Here is a 14087-nt window from a genome sequence, read left to right as displayed (position 1 = left end):
TGATGCTGACTGTCCAGGGACCCCACTTTGAGAACCGCTTTATAAGGTTTCAAGGAGTTAATAAAGGTGGCTGCTTATAACAGGGTCTGCGCAGAGTAAGTATTCAATAAATGTTACTATTATGGCAGAAAAATTGAGGGGAGAAAAAAGTAAGTCATGTAGTGGGGACCAAGTATGTACCAGGCTCTGTGCCACGGTCTGATGTTCATTTAATTCTCACAGTTATTCCATGAGATGAAGACAAACAAATGGTTACATGCCTGGGGCCATTCAGCAGGGAGGCAAGGCCTAGCCCCTGGTGTCTCCACATTTAGATACAAGGGCCCCCTTCAGGACCCCATACCAGCCCGTCCAGGTTGTGGCCATCTGGACCCCATCTTACCCATGTGGAAATGGGCCTAGAGGCAAGGTCTCGGTCCAGGTAGAACCTAGGTTTGTCTCACTCAAACCCTGTTCTGGTTCCAGAGTGAGTGAGGAGGGGTAAAGAGAGACCTTTGACAAGTCACAGTCAGGCTGTAAGAATCTTAATTGATGGCTTGGGGCAGAGGACTGGAGGAGGGGCTGCATGGGGCAGGATGGACCACAGGTGACAAAGGGCAGAGCCAGCCTCCTCTAACCTCTAGCTATGTGACCATGGCAAGTTACCCATCCTGGCAAGTTACCCATCCTGAGCCTCAGTTTCCCACACCTGTAAAATGGGCATAATGGTAACACCCATCTTGTAGGAAGAATTAAATGAGTTAATATTAGTAAAGTGCTTAGAACAGCACCAAGCCCATACATAGTAGGTGCTCAGCCAACATCAGTTTGTAGAGCTGTCACTAGGTGCCCCTGCCTGGTGCCTACGACCTGTCCTCACTGTGCTTCTGCCTGCCACCCCCGATCAGAGGGGAGGGATCAGAACAGCAAGAGAGTTATTTTTTGCAGGGGAATTTCACAGCCTAGGAGGTGCTGGCACAAAGGCCCAGATCACCAAGGTATCTGGTGTTCCTGGCTTGGTGTCCCTGGCTTGCTCTCCCTCTGCCCTGGGCCAGCCCCACCCTTGGTTCTTCTCGCCTGGCAAGGCTGCAGTGGGGAGGTTCTGGAACTTTACCCCACCCAGAACTGGAGGTCAGGACCTGAGGAGCAACCCTCAGCCAAGTCTCCCAGCCTGGTCTTGATGGCAGCCTCCCCCTCCCCCTCTCCATTTAGCAGACAAGCCCCCTGCCATTGCCTGGCAGGATTCCAGACCCACCTGAAACCAGCTGCATGACGCTAGGCAAGGGAGTGGCCCTCTCAGCCTCAGTTTCCCTGTCTGTAAAATGCGGATTAATAATAGAAGTGCAATAAATGTTTAGGGAGGTAGAAGTGAATCCAGCATACCAGAAGGGCTCTGTGCTTGGTGGTTATTTATTCATTTGACGAATATTTATTGAGCACCTACAATGTGACAGGCACAGTGGAAGGTGCTGGAGACGCAGTGGTGCACAGAACAGACAGTGTCCTCACCCTGGGGGAGCTCGTTTTCCAGGGTTGGAGGGACAAGCAGTGAATGGAGAAAAACTATATAAAGAAGAGTATAATGTCAGGTAGTGACAACTGCTGTAGAAAAAAACAAAACTAGTAAAGGAGGTCAAGTAAGGGACTGCGGAGGCAGTTTGTCCTGAGTGGACAGAGGGCCTGATGAAGGTGACATTAGAGCCGACAGTTGCCGGAGGAGAGGAAGTGAGCCCTTTGGTTACCTAAGGGAAGAGTGGCCCAAGCAGAGGTGAGCAAGGGTGAAGGCTCTGAGGTGGGAATGATACTGGTGTATTGGGAACAGCAGGGGCCTGGACAGCAGCGGGGAGTGGCCGGGAGAGGGGAGTAGAAGATGACCTCAGAGACAAAGAGGGTAGCGGGGTCTTGAAGGGCCTTCCTCTTGAAACATGGCACCTCAAATCCCCAGAGCCGACTTTCTGGTTTGGATCCAGGGTGCCCATCCTGCTTGAGAGGGGTCTGGAGTATTATGGGTAGCCCTAGCCTGACACCCCCCCATGCCCACTTGGGTTCCCACACAGTGACCTCCAGGCCGGAGTGCCAGGGGTCTGAGGGGGCGGTCACTTGGAGGTCCCAGCCAAGTTCCCCTCGAGATCCCATGGGGATGACCTCCATAATTTGAAGTCCGAAGCCCTGCCCTCAAACCGCTCTCCAAACCCTCTTGTAACTCTGAGGGTGACCTCTCCCAGACTCCAACACGGGCTCCCCGGAGTCTGGAGGGGTCGGACAACCGGACCACGCGCCCCACGCCCGAAGCCGCGGTCCCTGCGCCACCGGGAGAGGCCGGTGCAGCGGGTGACTCCCGGGCCGCTGCGGCAAAGGCTGGGCAGCCGCGCCCTCCCCCCGCGGTGATTCATCCCGCCCCCTCCCTCTCCCTCCTCCCTCCCGTGGCCGCCGCCGCCGCCGCTGCAGTGCGCAGGAGACCGCGGCCCGCGCCCAGGCGCGCCCGAGCTGGAGCGGGGCCGGGGTCCGCGCACCTGGCGAATGTGTTCGGCTGCGCGCGCCAGCGCAACAGCCCGAGCAGCGGCCGCCGCCCGCGCGGCGGCGGGGATGCCCGGACACCGGGCTCCGGGGCTGGGCCCCCGGCGGTAACCGGAGCGGGGGGGGCCGCGCCCCCCCTCCTCCCCCCCTCGCCGGTCCCAGAGCCGCAGCTGCTGCGCCCGCGCATTCTGACCGCCGCCGGGTCCCGCCGCCTCTCGCCCCGCTGTTAATACCGGCGGCCCGGGAGGGGGGCGCAGCGTGCGCAGCGCAGCCATGGGGAAGCTGCTGGCCTTCGTGGTCGGCGCGGCACTGGGTGAGTGCACTGGGGCGCGCGTGGCGGGGGGCACAGCCGGAGCACTGGCCGGGCGGCGGGATTCGCGCGCTGGACTCCCGGCCGCGGGCGAGGGCCGCCCTCACCCCATCCCCCGGCCCGGCTAAGTCCTCTTCAGAAGTTGTGCGCGCGGGCAGCGGGGTTCCGGAGGGCGCGGAGGTGCGGGTGGGCGCGAGCGGGCGGGGGCCGGGCTGGCATAGGTTGGTGGCTGCGGGCGCCCAGCCGGGGGCGAGGAAACGCGGAGTCAGCTGCTCCCGGAGCCCCGCAGGCTGCAATGTGACACCCACAGCCGCGGGAGGTGGGGGTTGGGGCAGGGGTGGAGGCGGCGCCCGGAGATTGGGACGGAGAGACGGAGAGACTGGGAGAGGTGGAGACGGAAGGAAGGGGCGAGAGACACAGAAGAACTCCTGAGCGCTCCGCTGGGAGACTGGGGAGATGGAAGTAAGGGGGGAGCCAAGAGAGAGGGATGCAGAGTGTGCCTGAGAGAGAGAGATTGAGGAGAGAGAGTTAAGAATCTGAGCGGTGGAGAGAGGAAAAACTTGAGCGAGGCAGAAAGAGATGGAGACACAGGTAGACACAGAAAGAGATGGAGTTTAAAAAGGACAGGGAGAGGTGGAGTGAGAGAGCGAGAGGCCGGGAGAGCGTGTCTGAGCCTGGGAAAAGGACACAAAGTGGTGGGACCTTTAGAGAGACCCCTAAGAGAGAGAAAGAGGGGGAGACAAAGACAGAGGCGCTCAGGGAGATGGAAAGAGACAGCAGAGGAGGAGGGCAGAAAACCCCAAGATTAACAGCGGAAAGAATCAGGGACACAGGAAAAGCCCCGGAGCTGGAGAGACATAGCATTAGCTAGTGAGCAGGAAGGAGGTGGCAGGTAAGAATGTGGAGGAGGGACTCAAAGGGACTGAAATCCGGTGAGGGTGAAAAGGCCCTGGGGCAGGAAAGCGCTCAGAGAGTTTTGAGAAGCTAGTAGGAGGTGGGATTGGCTTCAGGAAGTGAGGAGCCTGGGAGCAGAGGGGGCTGAGGCAGAAGTTGGGGGCGGGGGTGGACGACAGGAACTTATGGGACTGGGGAGCAGGGCTGGAGTGTGGGTTTGCCCTGGTTCCCGTGCCCACCTCCTTCTCAAGCCTTGCCTTCTCCCAACCCATTTCTCTGGGGCTGGCTGGTCTTAACAGAGCAATAATGGTAGAACTGACACTGCCACCTTGAACTTCTAACACAGCTGGAAATCTGGTCCCACCACCTACACGCTGCAGTATTTTGGGCAAGTGGCCTTCTGAAGAAGGGGTACTTGGGTAGCAAAGACTCTGAGCTACTGACCACAGTAACAGCCCTGTTGATTGGGGGTGTCCTGTGTGCCAGGCCCCTTGCGACTTTACCTGCCCTAAAGAACCTGCCCAGCAACCTCCAGAAGCAAAGACGATCGATTCCCTCACCATTCACAGAGGGAAACCGAGGCTCAGAGAGGATGAGGGACTTGCCAAGGGCACGTAGCAGGTGGCAGGGCCAGGCTCAGCATCTGGTTCTGGCCATTGCTGATCATTACTGAGGGAAAACAGATGGTTTCCGAGGGGCCCGAGAACTAACAGCCAGCGAGCCTGGCATTGCCAAGGGTGATGGGTGCCCTGGCTCGACCTGAGCCTGCTGTCCCCGCAGTGTCCTCAGCCTGGGGAGGCTGTGTGGAGGTGGACTCAGAGACCGAGGCCGTGTACGGGATGACCTTCAAAATTCTGTGCATCTCCTGCAAGCGCCGCAGCGAGACCACTGCCGAGACCTTCACGGAGTGGACCTTCCGCCAGAAGGGCACAGAGGAGTTTGTCAAGGTGTGTGGGAGCCTGGCAGGGTTGTGGAGGGTGGGCGTCTGTGTGGGAGTTGGCGGGGGCAGGGTTCCGGTAGGGGTTGGTTGGTTGTTTGCAATAATGTGCTATTACTGATGACCTGGATCCAAATTCCAGCTCCACCATGACCGACTGGTGACCTTGGGCAAGTCATTGAGCCTCTCTGAACCTCCGTTTCCGCCTCTGTAAAGATGGGGGGCAGGTGGTCTCTAGCTCTGAGGTTTGCATGAGGATTGATTGAGTTCCTGCACCTGGCACATGGTTGGCACAAAATCAATGTCATTGCCATTATTTAGTACGAGCAAAAATGTCTCAGATGGTCGTCATAGAAGGAAACAGAACTTTTTTGACCTCCTCTTCGCTATGTGTATTTTGAATTACATATGAGGGGGCGCCGTAAACTTTGAGGGCCTGCTGGAGAATTGGGGTCTACAGCAGCTGGCATCAGGCTGCCTCTCTCCCTGCCTGCGGAGCGTGTCTGGGGGCCGGGGAAGAATGGTAGAGAATGCAGGCCAGGAAAGCCGCATGGGGGCTCGGGAGGATAGCTGAGGAACGCGTGTGTCAGCACGTGTGTGTGTCAGGGCCCGGGACAGAATAGAGGTCTTGGTGGGGGACGTGGCCCAGCGGTGACCCCGCCCCCCCTGCCCCCAGATCCTGCGCTATGAGAACGAGGTGCTGCAGCTGGAGGAGGATGAGCGCTTTGAGGGCCGCGTGGTGTGGAATGGCAGCCGGGGCACCAAGGACCTGCAGGACCTGTCCATCTTCATCACCAACGTCACCTACAACCACTCGGGCGACTACGAGTGCCACGTGTACCGCCTGCTCTTCTTTGACAACTACGAGCACAACACCAGCGTCGTCAAAAAGATCCACCTTGAGGTGGTGAACAAAGGTGAGTCAGGCCCACGGGCAGCCAGATGGAGGGACAGATGGCGAGTAGGGGACGGGTTGGCTCCGCGCCTGGGCAGCGGGGGCAGGGAGCAGCACCTCCTTCCTGGAGTCCAGCTCCGGCCTCCATTTCCCTTCAGCCACGGGGAGGTCACAGCGGGCCTGTCCCGTGGAAGTGCTGGGTGCATAACTCAGCTCTGCCACCTGCGCTGTGTGACCTCCAGGCGGGTGCCTCCCTGTCTCTGAGCCGAAGGATCGTCCTGTAGCAAACAGGATGATAATAGTATCTGCCTCTCCTGGTGTTGTTGGAACCATTCTTATGTCACAGGGAGGTGGTGAGGATTGAGCGAGATGCTGGGTGTCCGTTGCTGGCGTGTCTGTCACAGCAGGGCCTCAGCACACGGGGGCAATGGTGGTGGTGCGTCTGATTGTCAAGTAGCCTCAGCCCTGCCTCCCTCTGTCACGTGGGGCAGGAGATAGGAGAGTGTCACCTAGAGTGATGCTCCTCGTATTTTACTGTGTGCACGAACCACTTGGCAGTCTTGCTGATGTGTCAATCCTGACTTAGCAGATCTGGGTTGGGCCCAGGATTTCATCTCCAATAAGCTCTCAGGCGAGGCCAAGGCTGCAGGTCTGGGCCCACACCGAGCAGCAAAGATCTAAGGTGTTGTTGAACCATTTCATCATTTTGGCTTCAGCCGCCTTGAACCCCTTTCCTGAGCTATCTTCTGATTGGGTGTAAATTGGAATTTTCCAGGGCCCTGTGGCCCATTGGCTTAGAGAGTCAGGGAGGTATCCCAGACCTTGGGCCACCAAAGAGCAGGGCAAGTTAGTCCCGAGGGGCCTGCAGTGCACACACATCATCAGGGGCAACGTGCATTGGCCCACCCTTCCCTGAGAGGGGTGCTGGTTTCAGCGCCTTACATGGAGTCCATCATTGAATCCTCCCACCCACCCTGTGGGTAGAGGCTCTTCCTATCCCCATTTTACAGATGGGGAAATCGAGGCTCAGGGAGGTAAGATTACATGGCCAAGGTTGCAGAGCTGGGACCTGGATTTGAACCCAGCCAAGCCCGTGTGACTGTTGTTTCTGTTCTTGGCATGATTCACTATACTCCGTCAGCCAGAGCCTGTGGGTTTCTTTTGATAATTAACATTTTTAAGTGTATTATCAAAGTGATCCAGCAGAATTCAATTCAGGAGACATGTCTGAGCGACTCTTTGGCATAGGTCACTATGCTGGGTGGGCAGTCGCCCATGGATGTAGATGATGGAGCCCTGCCCGCGTGAGTTGGGACAGCTGTAACACAGACACCCCAAATACTGTGGCTTAACAAAATCTCTGTCAGTCCTGTCTCTCAAATCTGTGTTGAGGTGAAGGGTCAGGCGGTGGGGAGGCTCCACAATGCCCTTCAGGCACCCAGGTTCTTTCCACCTTGCGGCTCAGCCCTTGCTCACAATGCCGTCCTCACCTGCACGGTGGAGGCTGGGCTCACGCACACCCGTGACCTAGTAGAGTCTCTGTTTTTTAACGTTATCTACCACATTATACTGCCTCCCAGAGCCTGTGTTCTTTTTTTTTTAAAAAAAATATTTATTTATTTATTTGGCTGTGCTGGGTCTTAGTTGTGGCATGTGGGATCTTCGTTGCGGCATGCAGGATCTTCGTTGCGGCATGTGGGTTCTTTTTTTTTAGTTGCGGCATGCGGGCTCTTAGTTGTGGCATGAGGGATCTAGTTCCCTGACCAGGGATGGAACCCGGGCCCCCTGCATTGGGAGCACAGAGTCTTAACCACTGGACCACCAGGGAAGTCCCCCAGAGCCTGTGTTCTTATATTTACGTCATGTAGAACTCTTTCTGTTATCTTCCCAGAGCCTGTATTTTCTGCATCCTCCACCATACCCCAGTGTTTTTTATCCACCACATTATGGTACTGCTTTTTTAACATTACTCACTGTAGTGTAGTATTTTATATCATATTATATGCTATACTGTTTCATATTACCAAATGTATAACTTTTTATCATAATCCATCATACCAGAGTTTTTTAAATTTTATTTATTTATTTATTTGTTTGTTTATTTATGGCTGTGTTTTGGTCTTCGTTTCTGTGCGAGGGCTTTCTCTAGTTGTGGCAAGCGGGGGCCACTCTTCATCGCGGTGCGCGGGCCTCTCACTATCGCGGCCTCTCTTGTTGCGGGGCACAGGCTCCAGACGCGCAGGCTCAGTAATTGTGGCTCACGGGCCTAGCCGCTCTGCGGCATGTGGGATCTTCCCAGACCAGGGCTCGAACCCGTGTCCCCTGCATTAGCAGGCAGATTCTCAACCCCTGCGCCACCAGGGAAACCCCAGAGTATTTTTAATGTTATCAACCATATTATCACATTTTTATCGTTAGCCACCATGCTATAGTATTCTAAAATATGATCAATCCTATTGTAGTATTTAAAATTTTTACTTGGTATATATTCATCATCACTAATCATACTGTAGTATTTTTTTTAAAGAAAATTTTATTTTATATATCACTAGCCATGAATTTGTCATTAGTTATTACGGCCGCCAAAAAATATGGAACACTTCATGAATTTGCGTGTCATCCTTGCACAGGGGCCATGCTAATCTTCTCTGTGTCATTCCAGTTTTAGTACATGTACTGCCAAAGTGACAACATACTGTAGCATTGATACATTTTTTTTAAGTGTATTTTATTTTATAAATTTATTTATTTATTTATTTATTTATTTTTGGCTGCGTTGGGTCTTCATTGCCGTGCACGGGCTTCCTCTAGTTGTGGCGGGCAGGGGCTACTCTTCGTTGTGGTGCATGGGCTTCTCATTGCAGTGGCTTCTCTTGCTGCGGAGCACGGGCTCTAGGCGCACGGGTTTCAGTAGTTGTGGCACGTGGGCTCAGTAGTTGTGGCTCGCGGGCTCTAGAGCGCAGGCTCAGTAGTTGTGGCGCACGGGCTTAGTTGCTCTGCGGCATGTGGGATCTTCTTGGACCAGGGATCGAACCCGTGTCCCCTGCATTGGCAGGTGGATTCTTAAGCACTGTGCCACCAGGGAAGCCCCGGCCTTGCTATTTTGAACATTACATATCACTCTACAGTATTTCTTTCATTCCCCATGATACTATTGCATTGTTAGCATCACTGGCCTTGCTATATTCTTTTTTATTGTAATCCACCGTCTTACTGCAGTTTCAACATTACCCATCAGTCTGTATTGCCTTCTGGTAATGCTCCCTCAGCAATGAACTGAGTCATTTCCAAATGAGGGGCAGTGGGTGCTGGTGGTGAGACCTTCACTGACCTGGCAGGGGTGCAGAAGATGGTAGGAAGCACCTGGGGGTCCCCCACCAGGGATGGGGCTGGCAGCTGGGGACAAGCGGGCTAATTCTATTTGGACACACCCCGTATGAAGGGAGCAGGTGTTGAGGTGAAGCAGTCGCTGAGGCTGGCGAGACATCCGGCCTGCAAAGGTGCAGGCTGGGCTTCAGATCTGGGGGCTGCCTGTGTGGGCAGGCAGGTGAAGCTCTCAGAAGATTGGGGGGGTTTGAAGAAATCAGAGGTCTCCCTAGAGAAGGTGGCTCTGCCCCTCAGTGTGACCCCTCTGCCTCAGTTCCTCATCTGTAAAGTGGAGGAGTCCCACCTCCTGAGATGTCTGTGTGGGTCCATGGAGACTGCACTGGACATATCCCAGCCATTTCCAAGTCTCTCTTTGGCTGGGGAAGCTTTCCAGAGCAGATAAGAGCTCGGACCCTACAGTCGGTTACACTTAGGGTTGAATCCTGGCTCTGAGTGCAGTCCTGCCTGTGCATCCTTGCCCAGCACTTTGCCCTCTCTGGGCCTCAGTGACCTTGTCCTGCAAATGGGCTACAGAGCCATACCTGTCACTGTCCTAATCTGATTGGGAGAGCAGGAGATACCAGATTACCTAAATCCGTTTGGGCATTGAGTTCCAGGGGCAGGGGTGAGAATTCCGATGATTGAGCTTTATCCAACATATATTCAACTCAGTGTGCTTCCGGAGGTCAGCTGACGTGGGAATCCTGGACTGTCTCTATCCTTGGGGTTGTTTCAAAGAGTCAGAGAGATGCTCAGATAAAGAATTTAGCACAGAGCCTGGCTGAGAGCATGCGTTCACTGCATGGGACGCATTCGTGGTATCTTTGGAGTGAAAGAACGACCAAACAAACAGTTGAGGTGTGGAACCCTGTCCCCAGCTCCTCCTGCAGGGAAGCAGGGGAGAAGCATCCAGCCCTGCACCCCGCTTCCCTGTGGTCCAGAAAGCATTGGTGCCATCTGCACCGGGTGTAGCAGCAGAAAGTGCCCACTCCCAGGGGAGGAAGACCATGTGGGAACAGTGGGGAAAACGAGATCCTGACCATCCAGAAGGAGGGGGCCAGGGATGCGGAGTGGACACCTGTGAAATCCGGCCGAGGACGCCACAGTGGCCTTCCGCTCTGGTCCCCTGGCTGAACGCGCTCCCTTTACAGTTTAAATTTAGGCTCAATGAAGGGAAGCTGGTGTTGGCAAGAGCCAGGGCTGCGGAAAGGATAGAGGGTTTCCAGAAAACGTCAGCGAATAGCCAACACTTACACAGTGCTGACTGTGGGCACATCCACGCATGTTGCAGATGTTAACTTGTTTTCTCTTCCCAGCAACCCTGTGAGAAGGCATGAGTATTATCATCCTTATTTTACAGAAGGAGAATAGAGGCCCAGAGAGGTGGAGTCTTTTGCCTGAGGTCACACAGCTAGTAAGAGGCAGAGATAATTGAACCCTGACAGTCTGGCCGCAGAGCCCCTGCTCTTAACTACTGGGCTGTACTGCCCCAATAATAACAGTAATAGTATTAATAATAGTAAACATGTACCAAATGCTTTGTATATGTCAAGTACTATTCTAAGGATTTTTAGAGCTTGTTTAATTCTCACAACACTCCCATGAAAGAGATATTGTGATTATCAACTATTTTTTAAATCATTTTTTGTTGTTGTTATTTTTATTTGGGGATTTTATTTTATTTACTTATTTTTGGTTGCGTGGGGTCTTCGTTGCTGCGCTCAGGCTTTCTCTAGTTGTGGCGAGCGGGGGCTACTCTTCGTTGCGGTGCGCGGGCTTCTCGTTGCAGTGGCTTCTCTCATTGTGGAGCACAGGCTCTAGGCGCATGGGCTTCAGTAGTTGTGGCTCGCGGGCTCTAGATTGCAGACTCAGTAGTTGTGGCACGTGGGCTTAGTTGCTCCGCGTCATGTGGGATCTTCCTGCACCAGGGATCGAACCCGTGTCCCCTGTATTGGCAGGTGGATTCTTAACGACTGCACCACCAGGGAAGCCCTCCACTCTTTATAGATGGGGAAACTGAGACCCAGAGAGGTTGAGTCACTTGCCCAAGGTCACACAGCTGGCAAGTGGTAGAGCCAGGATTTGAACCTGAGTCTTCTCCTTGTAGAGCTACAGCTCTTGGGCACCTACAACCACCTGAATGACACAGAGGCACCCTCGAGTTACACAGGGAGACAGGTTGAGGGCGATCCCAAAGCCCGTCCAAGGCTGGTTATTGAGAATCACAGTAACAACGATGACTCTAGGGAAGCAGCCTGGCCTCACTTGCAGACCAGGACCAGGGAGGTCAAGCCACTTGCCCAAGCTGCACAGCAAGCTCAAGGCACACTCAGGCTGCCACCTGACCCTGCCTGGCCCCTGCAGCCAACAGAGACATGGCGTCCATCGTGTCTGAGATCATGATGTACTTGCTCATCGTGGTGTTGACCATATGGCTCGTGGCAGAGATGGTTTACTGCTACAAGAAGATCGCCGCTGCCACGGAGGCTGCTGCACAAGAGAACGCGTGAGTGGGGTCGCTGAGGAGGGGGAGAGGCGGCCCAGGACAGCCAGCGCTTCCCGGAGGGGAGCATGAGCTGAGCGGGCAGGTGGGCAGGGGAGCAGCCCAGGGCGCCATCTGCCAGTCCTCCCCAGAGGGGACCATTTGGTGTCAGAGATGGGATGAGGTCGCAGCCCCTCCCCGCTCAGACTCTCAGCCCCCACTTCTGTCAGGACCCAGGGTTCAGGCCCAGCATCCTCTGCCCTAAAGATACAGGACTCCAGGCCCTAGCCCTTTTTCCCCCCAGGACCCAGGAATCTGAACCCCCCCCCAGTCCCTGCTCCCTCAGACTCAGACTCCAGGCCCTCAACCCCTTTCCCCGCTAGAACCCAGGAGTCTAACCCCCCAGATACCTCCTCGCTCACATTCAGGACTCCAAGCCCCAGCCTGGGCTTCTTTTGGATCCCTGGGATCCAGCCAGCCAGCCCCCTCTTCTCTCCAACTGGAGCCCTATGCACCTGGGACAGAGACCTCAACCCTCCTTGGCCTGCGGGGGATGGGCCAGACTGACGGCGGGGTTGCTGTACCCCTGACCTTTGCCCCCACAGCTCGGAATACCTGGCCATCACCTCAGAAAGCAAAGAGAACTGTACGGGCGTCCAGGTGGCCGAATAGCCCCGGTAAGGTGGCTGGGCGGGCAGGGGCTGGAGGGCCTGGGAGGTGTCAGCCATTAGGTGCCTGATGCCCTGTCTCTCCCTCACCTTTAGGCCCTGGGCTCCGCCTCAAGGAAGAGCCAGCCCTACCGGGGAACATCCGGGCACAGCCTGCCCCCAATGGGGGTTGGCCATTCCTGGGCCTCCACAAGCCTCAAAGTCCTGCCAACGGAGCCTCCAGGGTGGGAGGGGGCAGGGGGCTTGGCTCACACCCCTAATCCAGCCTTCTTCCTCCTGCCCCATCACCCGCCCGTGCCGTGCATGATGGGTAAAGCAATACTGCCGCTGCCCCCATCCCTGCTTCTGCTGCCTGTTTGGGAGGGGGGCGGTGAGGTGGGGGCAGCGGCTCCGCACCCCTCTTTCTTGCTGATTTGCACACATTGGCCGCTTTGGACACGCACTACTGGGGCCCAGCCCCTGTCTGCCCCCTCCCCGCCTGGTGAGGGTTATGATGGGCTGGAACAGCTTGGGGCAGGGGGTTCTGGAACCCACTCTGACCCCCAGTGACATTTCCCCTCCTGCTTCCTCTGGCTGGACCTGGGGTCTCCTCTCCCTGTGATGCACTCTGCCCCAGCCCAACCCGCCCTCTCTCACCAGCCTTGGATTGTGGCCACTTCGAAAGGGGCCCATTCAGCCTCGTCTCTCTTTACACAAGTAGTTTTGTTCATGAAATAAAGATTCTTGGACTTGATTCATAGTCTCTCTCGTGAGCCCAGTCACCTTCTACACCCCCTCCAGATCCAGGAGCCTCAGTGTTCCTGGGGACCCGCCCTCCAGGGCAGGCAGCAGGGCCTCTCCACACACATTCGGGGATAAGCTGGTGGCAGTGTCTCAGGCTCAGCGCCTGCCTGAAGGCTCAGCGGGTGCAGCCACTTGATACTTGATTAACGTGTTGGGGTCTGGGGAGTCATTAGCTCAGCGGGGACCAAGAGTTTCGAGGGAGCCAGCAGGAGCCAAGGAAGCAGACTGGTAGCCGGTGTCAGGGGGGTGTGATGAGGGAAGGAGAGAGAGGGCCGTGAATGGAGAGAGAGGAGGAGAGGCTAGGGGCCGGGCAGTGCCAAGGCTGCACCAGTGTGGCCCCCTGTGGGAGGCTGTGGCTCTGAGTGCAGGGGGTGCGAGGGGTGAGCGGGTGGGTCCGATTGTACGGGGACGGCGCATCTAGGGTGAGCAGCTGTGGTCTGACTGTGTCTGAGGGCATATGGCTGTCCACAGGCAGGTGTCTGCTGGTGATCCTTGTGTGTCTGGGTGTTTATCTGGCCCTGGGGTCTGACGTGGATGACTCTTGGCTGCTGGCCAAGAGTGTCTGATGCGGGACAGTGTGTATCTGCCTCTGGACACTTCCGGCCACTTGGCCTGGGCCTCAGCACTTAGTGCTGCCTTTTCCGGGCCAGGTCCCCATCCCCCCCCCCCCCCCACCGCGCTCCCGTCTAGGACTTCCCAGCTCCAGAGGTCATTGCTGCTGGCGGCAGAGAGGCTGCCAAAGCAAACCAGCCCCCGTGACTTGTAGGAAAGCAGCTGGGTGGAGGGGGCGGGGTGGGGAGAGCAAGGGCGGGGGTGGGGTGGGGAGGGAGAGCAAGGTGCGGGGCAGGCGTTGGGACTGGGGCTGGGTGGGGACACTGGAAGGGGCAGAGGCTGGAGCAGGAGTTGGGGTGCGGGAGGAGTCTGGGGCACGGGCTGGGCTGAGGCCGGCCTGGAACTGGGACCGCCTTGTTCAGGAGTTGGGCAACAGGTGCAGGAAATGGCAGGGGCAGGGGTGGGCCTGGGGCTGGGCAGAGGGTGCTGGAAGGGGCAGGGGTAGACAGGGGCGGGGTTCGGCCTGAGCTGGGGCAGGGCGGGGGCTGGGCAGGAGGCAGGCGAAGAGGCCGGGGCAGGGTGGGCTTGGGGCAGCGGGTGCCCTCCCTCTGTGTCCCTCCAATTCGTAGCTCCTTCCTTTGGTCCTCGTAAGCACCCCCCAGCCTGCCCTGTCTCCCCAGAACCCCGGCCCTCAGGCCAAGCCA

At 56.5% G+C, this 14087-nt stretch overlaps 1 protein-coding gene and 1 non-coding gene across 5 annotated transcripts; one reads left to right on the top strand and one right to left on the bottom strand.

Annotated features, from left to right (window-relative positions):
• The first annotated feature begins 1726 nt into the window (after positions 1-1726).
• SCN1B (sodium voltage-gated channel beta subunit 1) lies at positions 1727-12781 on the top strand. Of its 4 annotated transcripts, none has more exons than XM_036833009.1 (6): positions 1727-1747; positions 4481-4647; positions 5314-5554; positions 11263-11404; positions 11986-12057; positions 12145-12781. In XM_036833009.1, exons 2-5 carry the CDS (start codon positions 4540-4542, stop codon positions 12050-12052), a joined length of 558 nt encoding a protein of 185 aa, XP_036688904.1. In that variant the 5' UTR covers positions 1727-1747; positions 4481-4539; the 3' UTR covers positions 12053-12057; positions 12145-12781. The 4 variants fall into 4 exon arrangements, with proteins under 4 accessions (XP_036688904.1, XP_036688901.1, XP_036688902.1 ...); XM_036833006.1 differs by lacking the exon at positions 1727-1747 and adding an exon at positions 2626-2809; XM_036833007.1 differs by lacking the exon at positions 1727-1747 and adding an exon at positions 3173-3268.
• On the bottom strand, positions 8118-8224 carry LOC118885995. Its single transcript, XR_005017627.1, has one exon. It is a non-coding gene; the product is annotated as a U6 spliceosomal RNA (small nuclear RNA).
• Positions 12782-14087: the final 1306 nt, after the last annotated feature.

The sequence above is a fragment of the Balaenoptera musculus genome, chromosome 19 (genome assembly GCF_009873245.2).
Source record: "Balaenoptera musculus isolate JJ_BM4_2016_0621 chromosome 19, mBalMus1.pri.v3, whole genome shotgun sequence".
Lineage (NCBI taxonomy): Eukaryota > Metazoa > Chordata > Mammalia > Artiodactyla > Balaenopteridae > Balaenoptera > Balaenoptera musculus.
The sequence above is the reverse complement of the archived record's forward strand: the minus strand, read 5'-3'. Positions and strand labels throughout refer to the sequence as shown.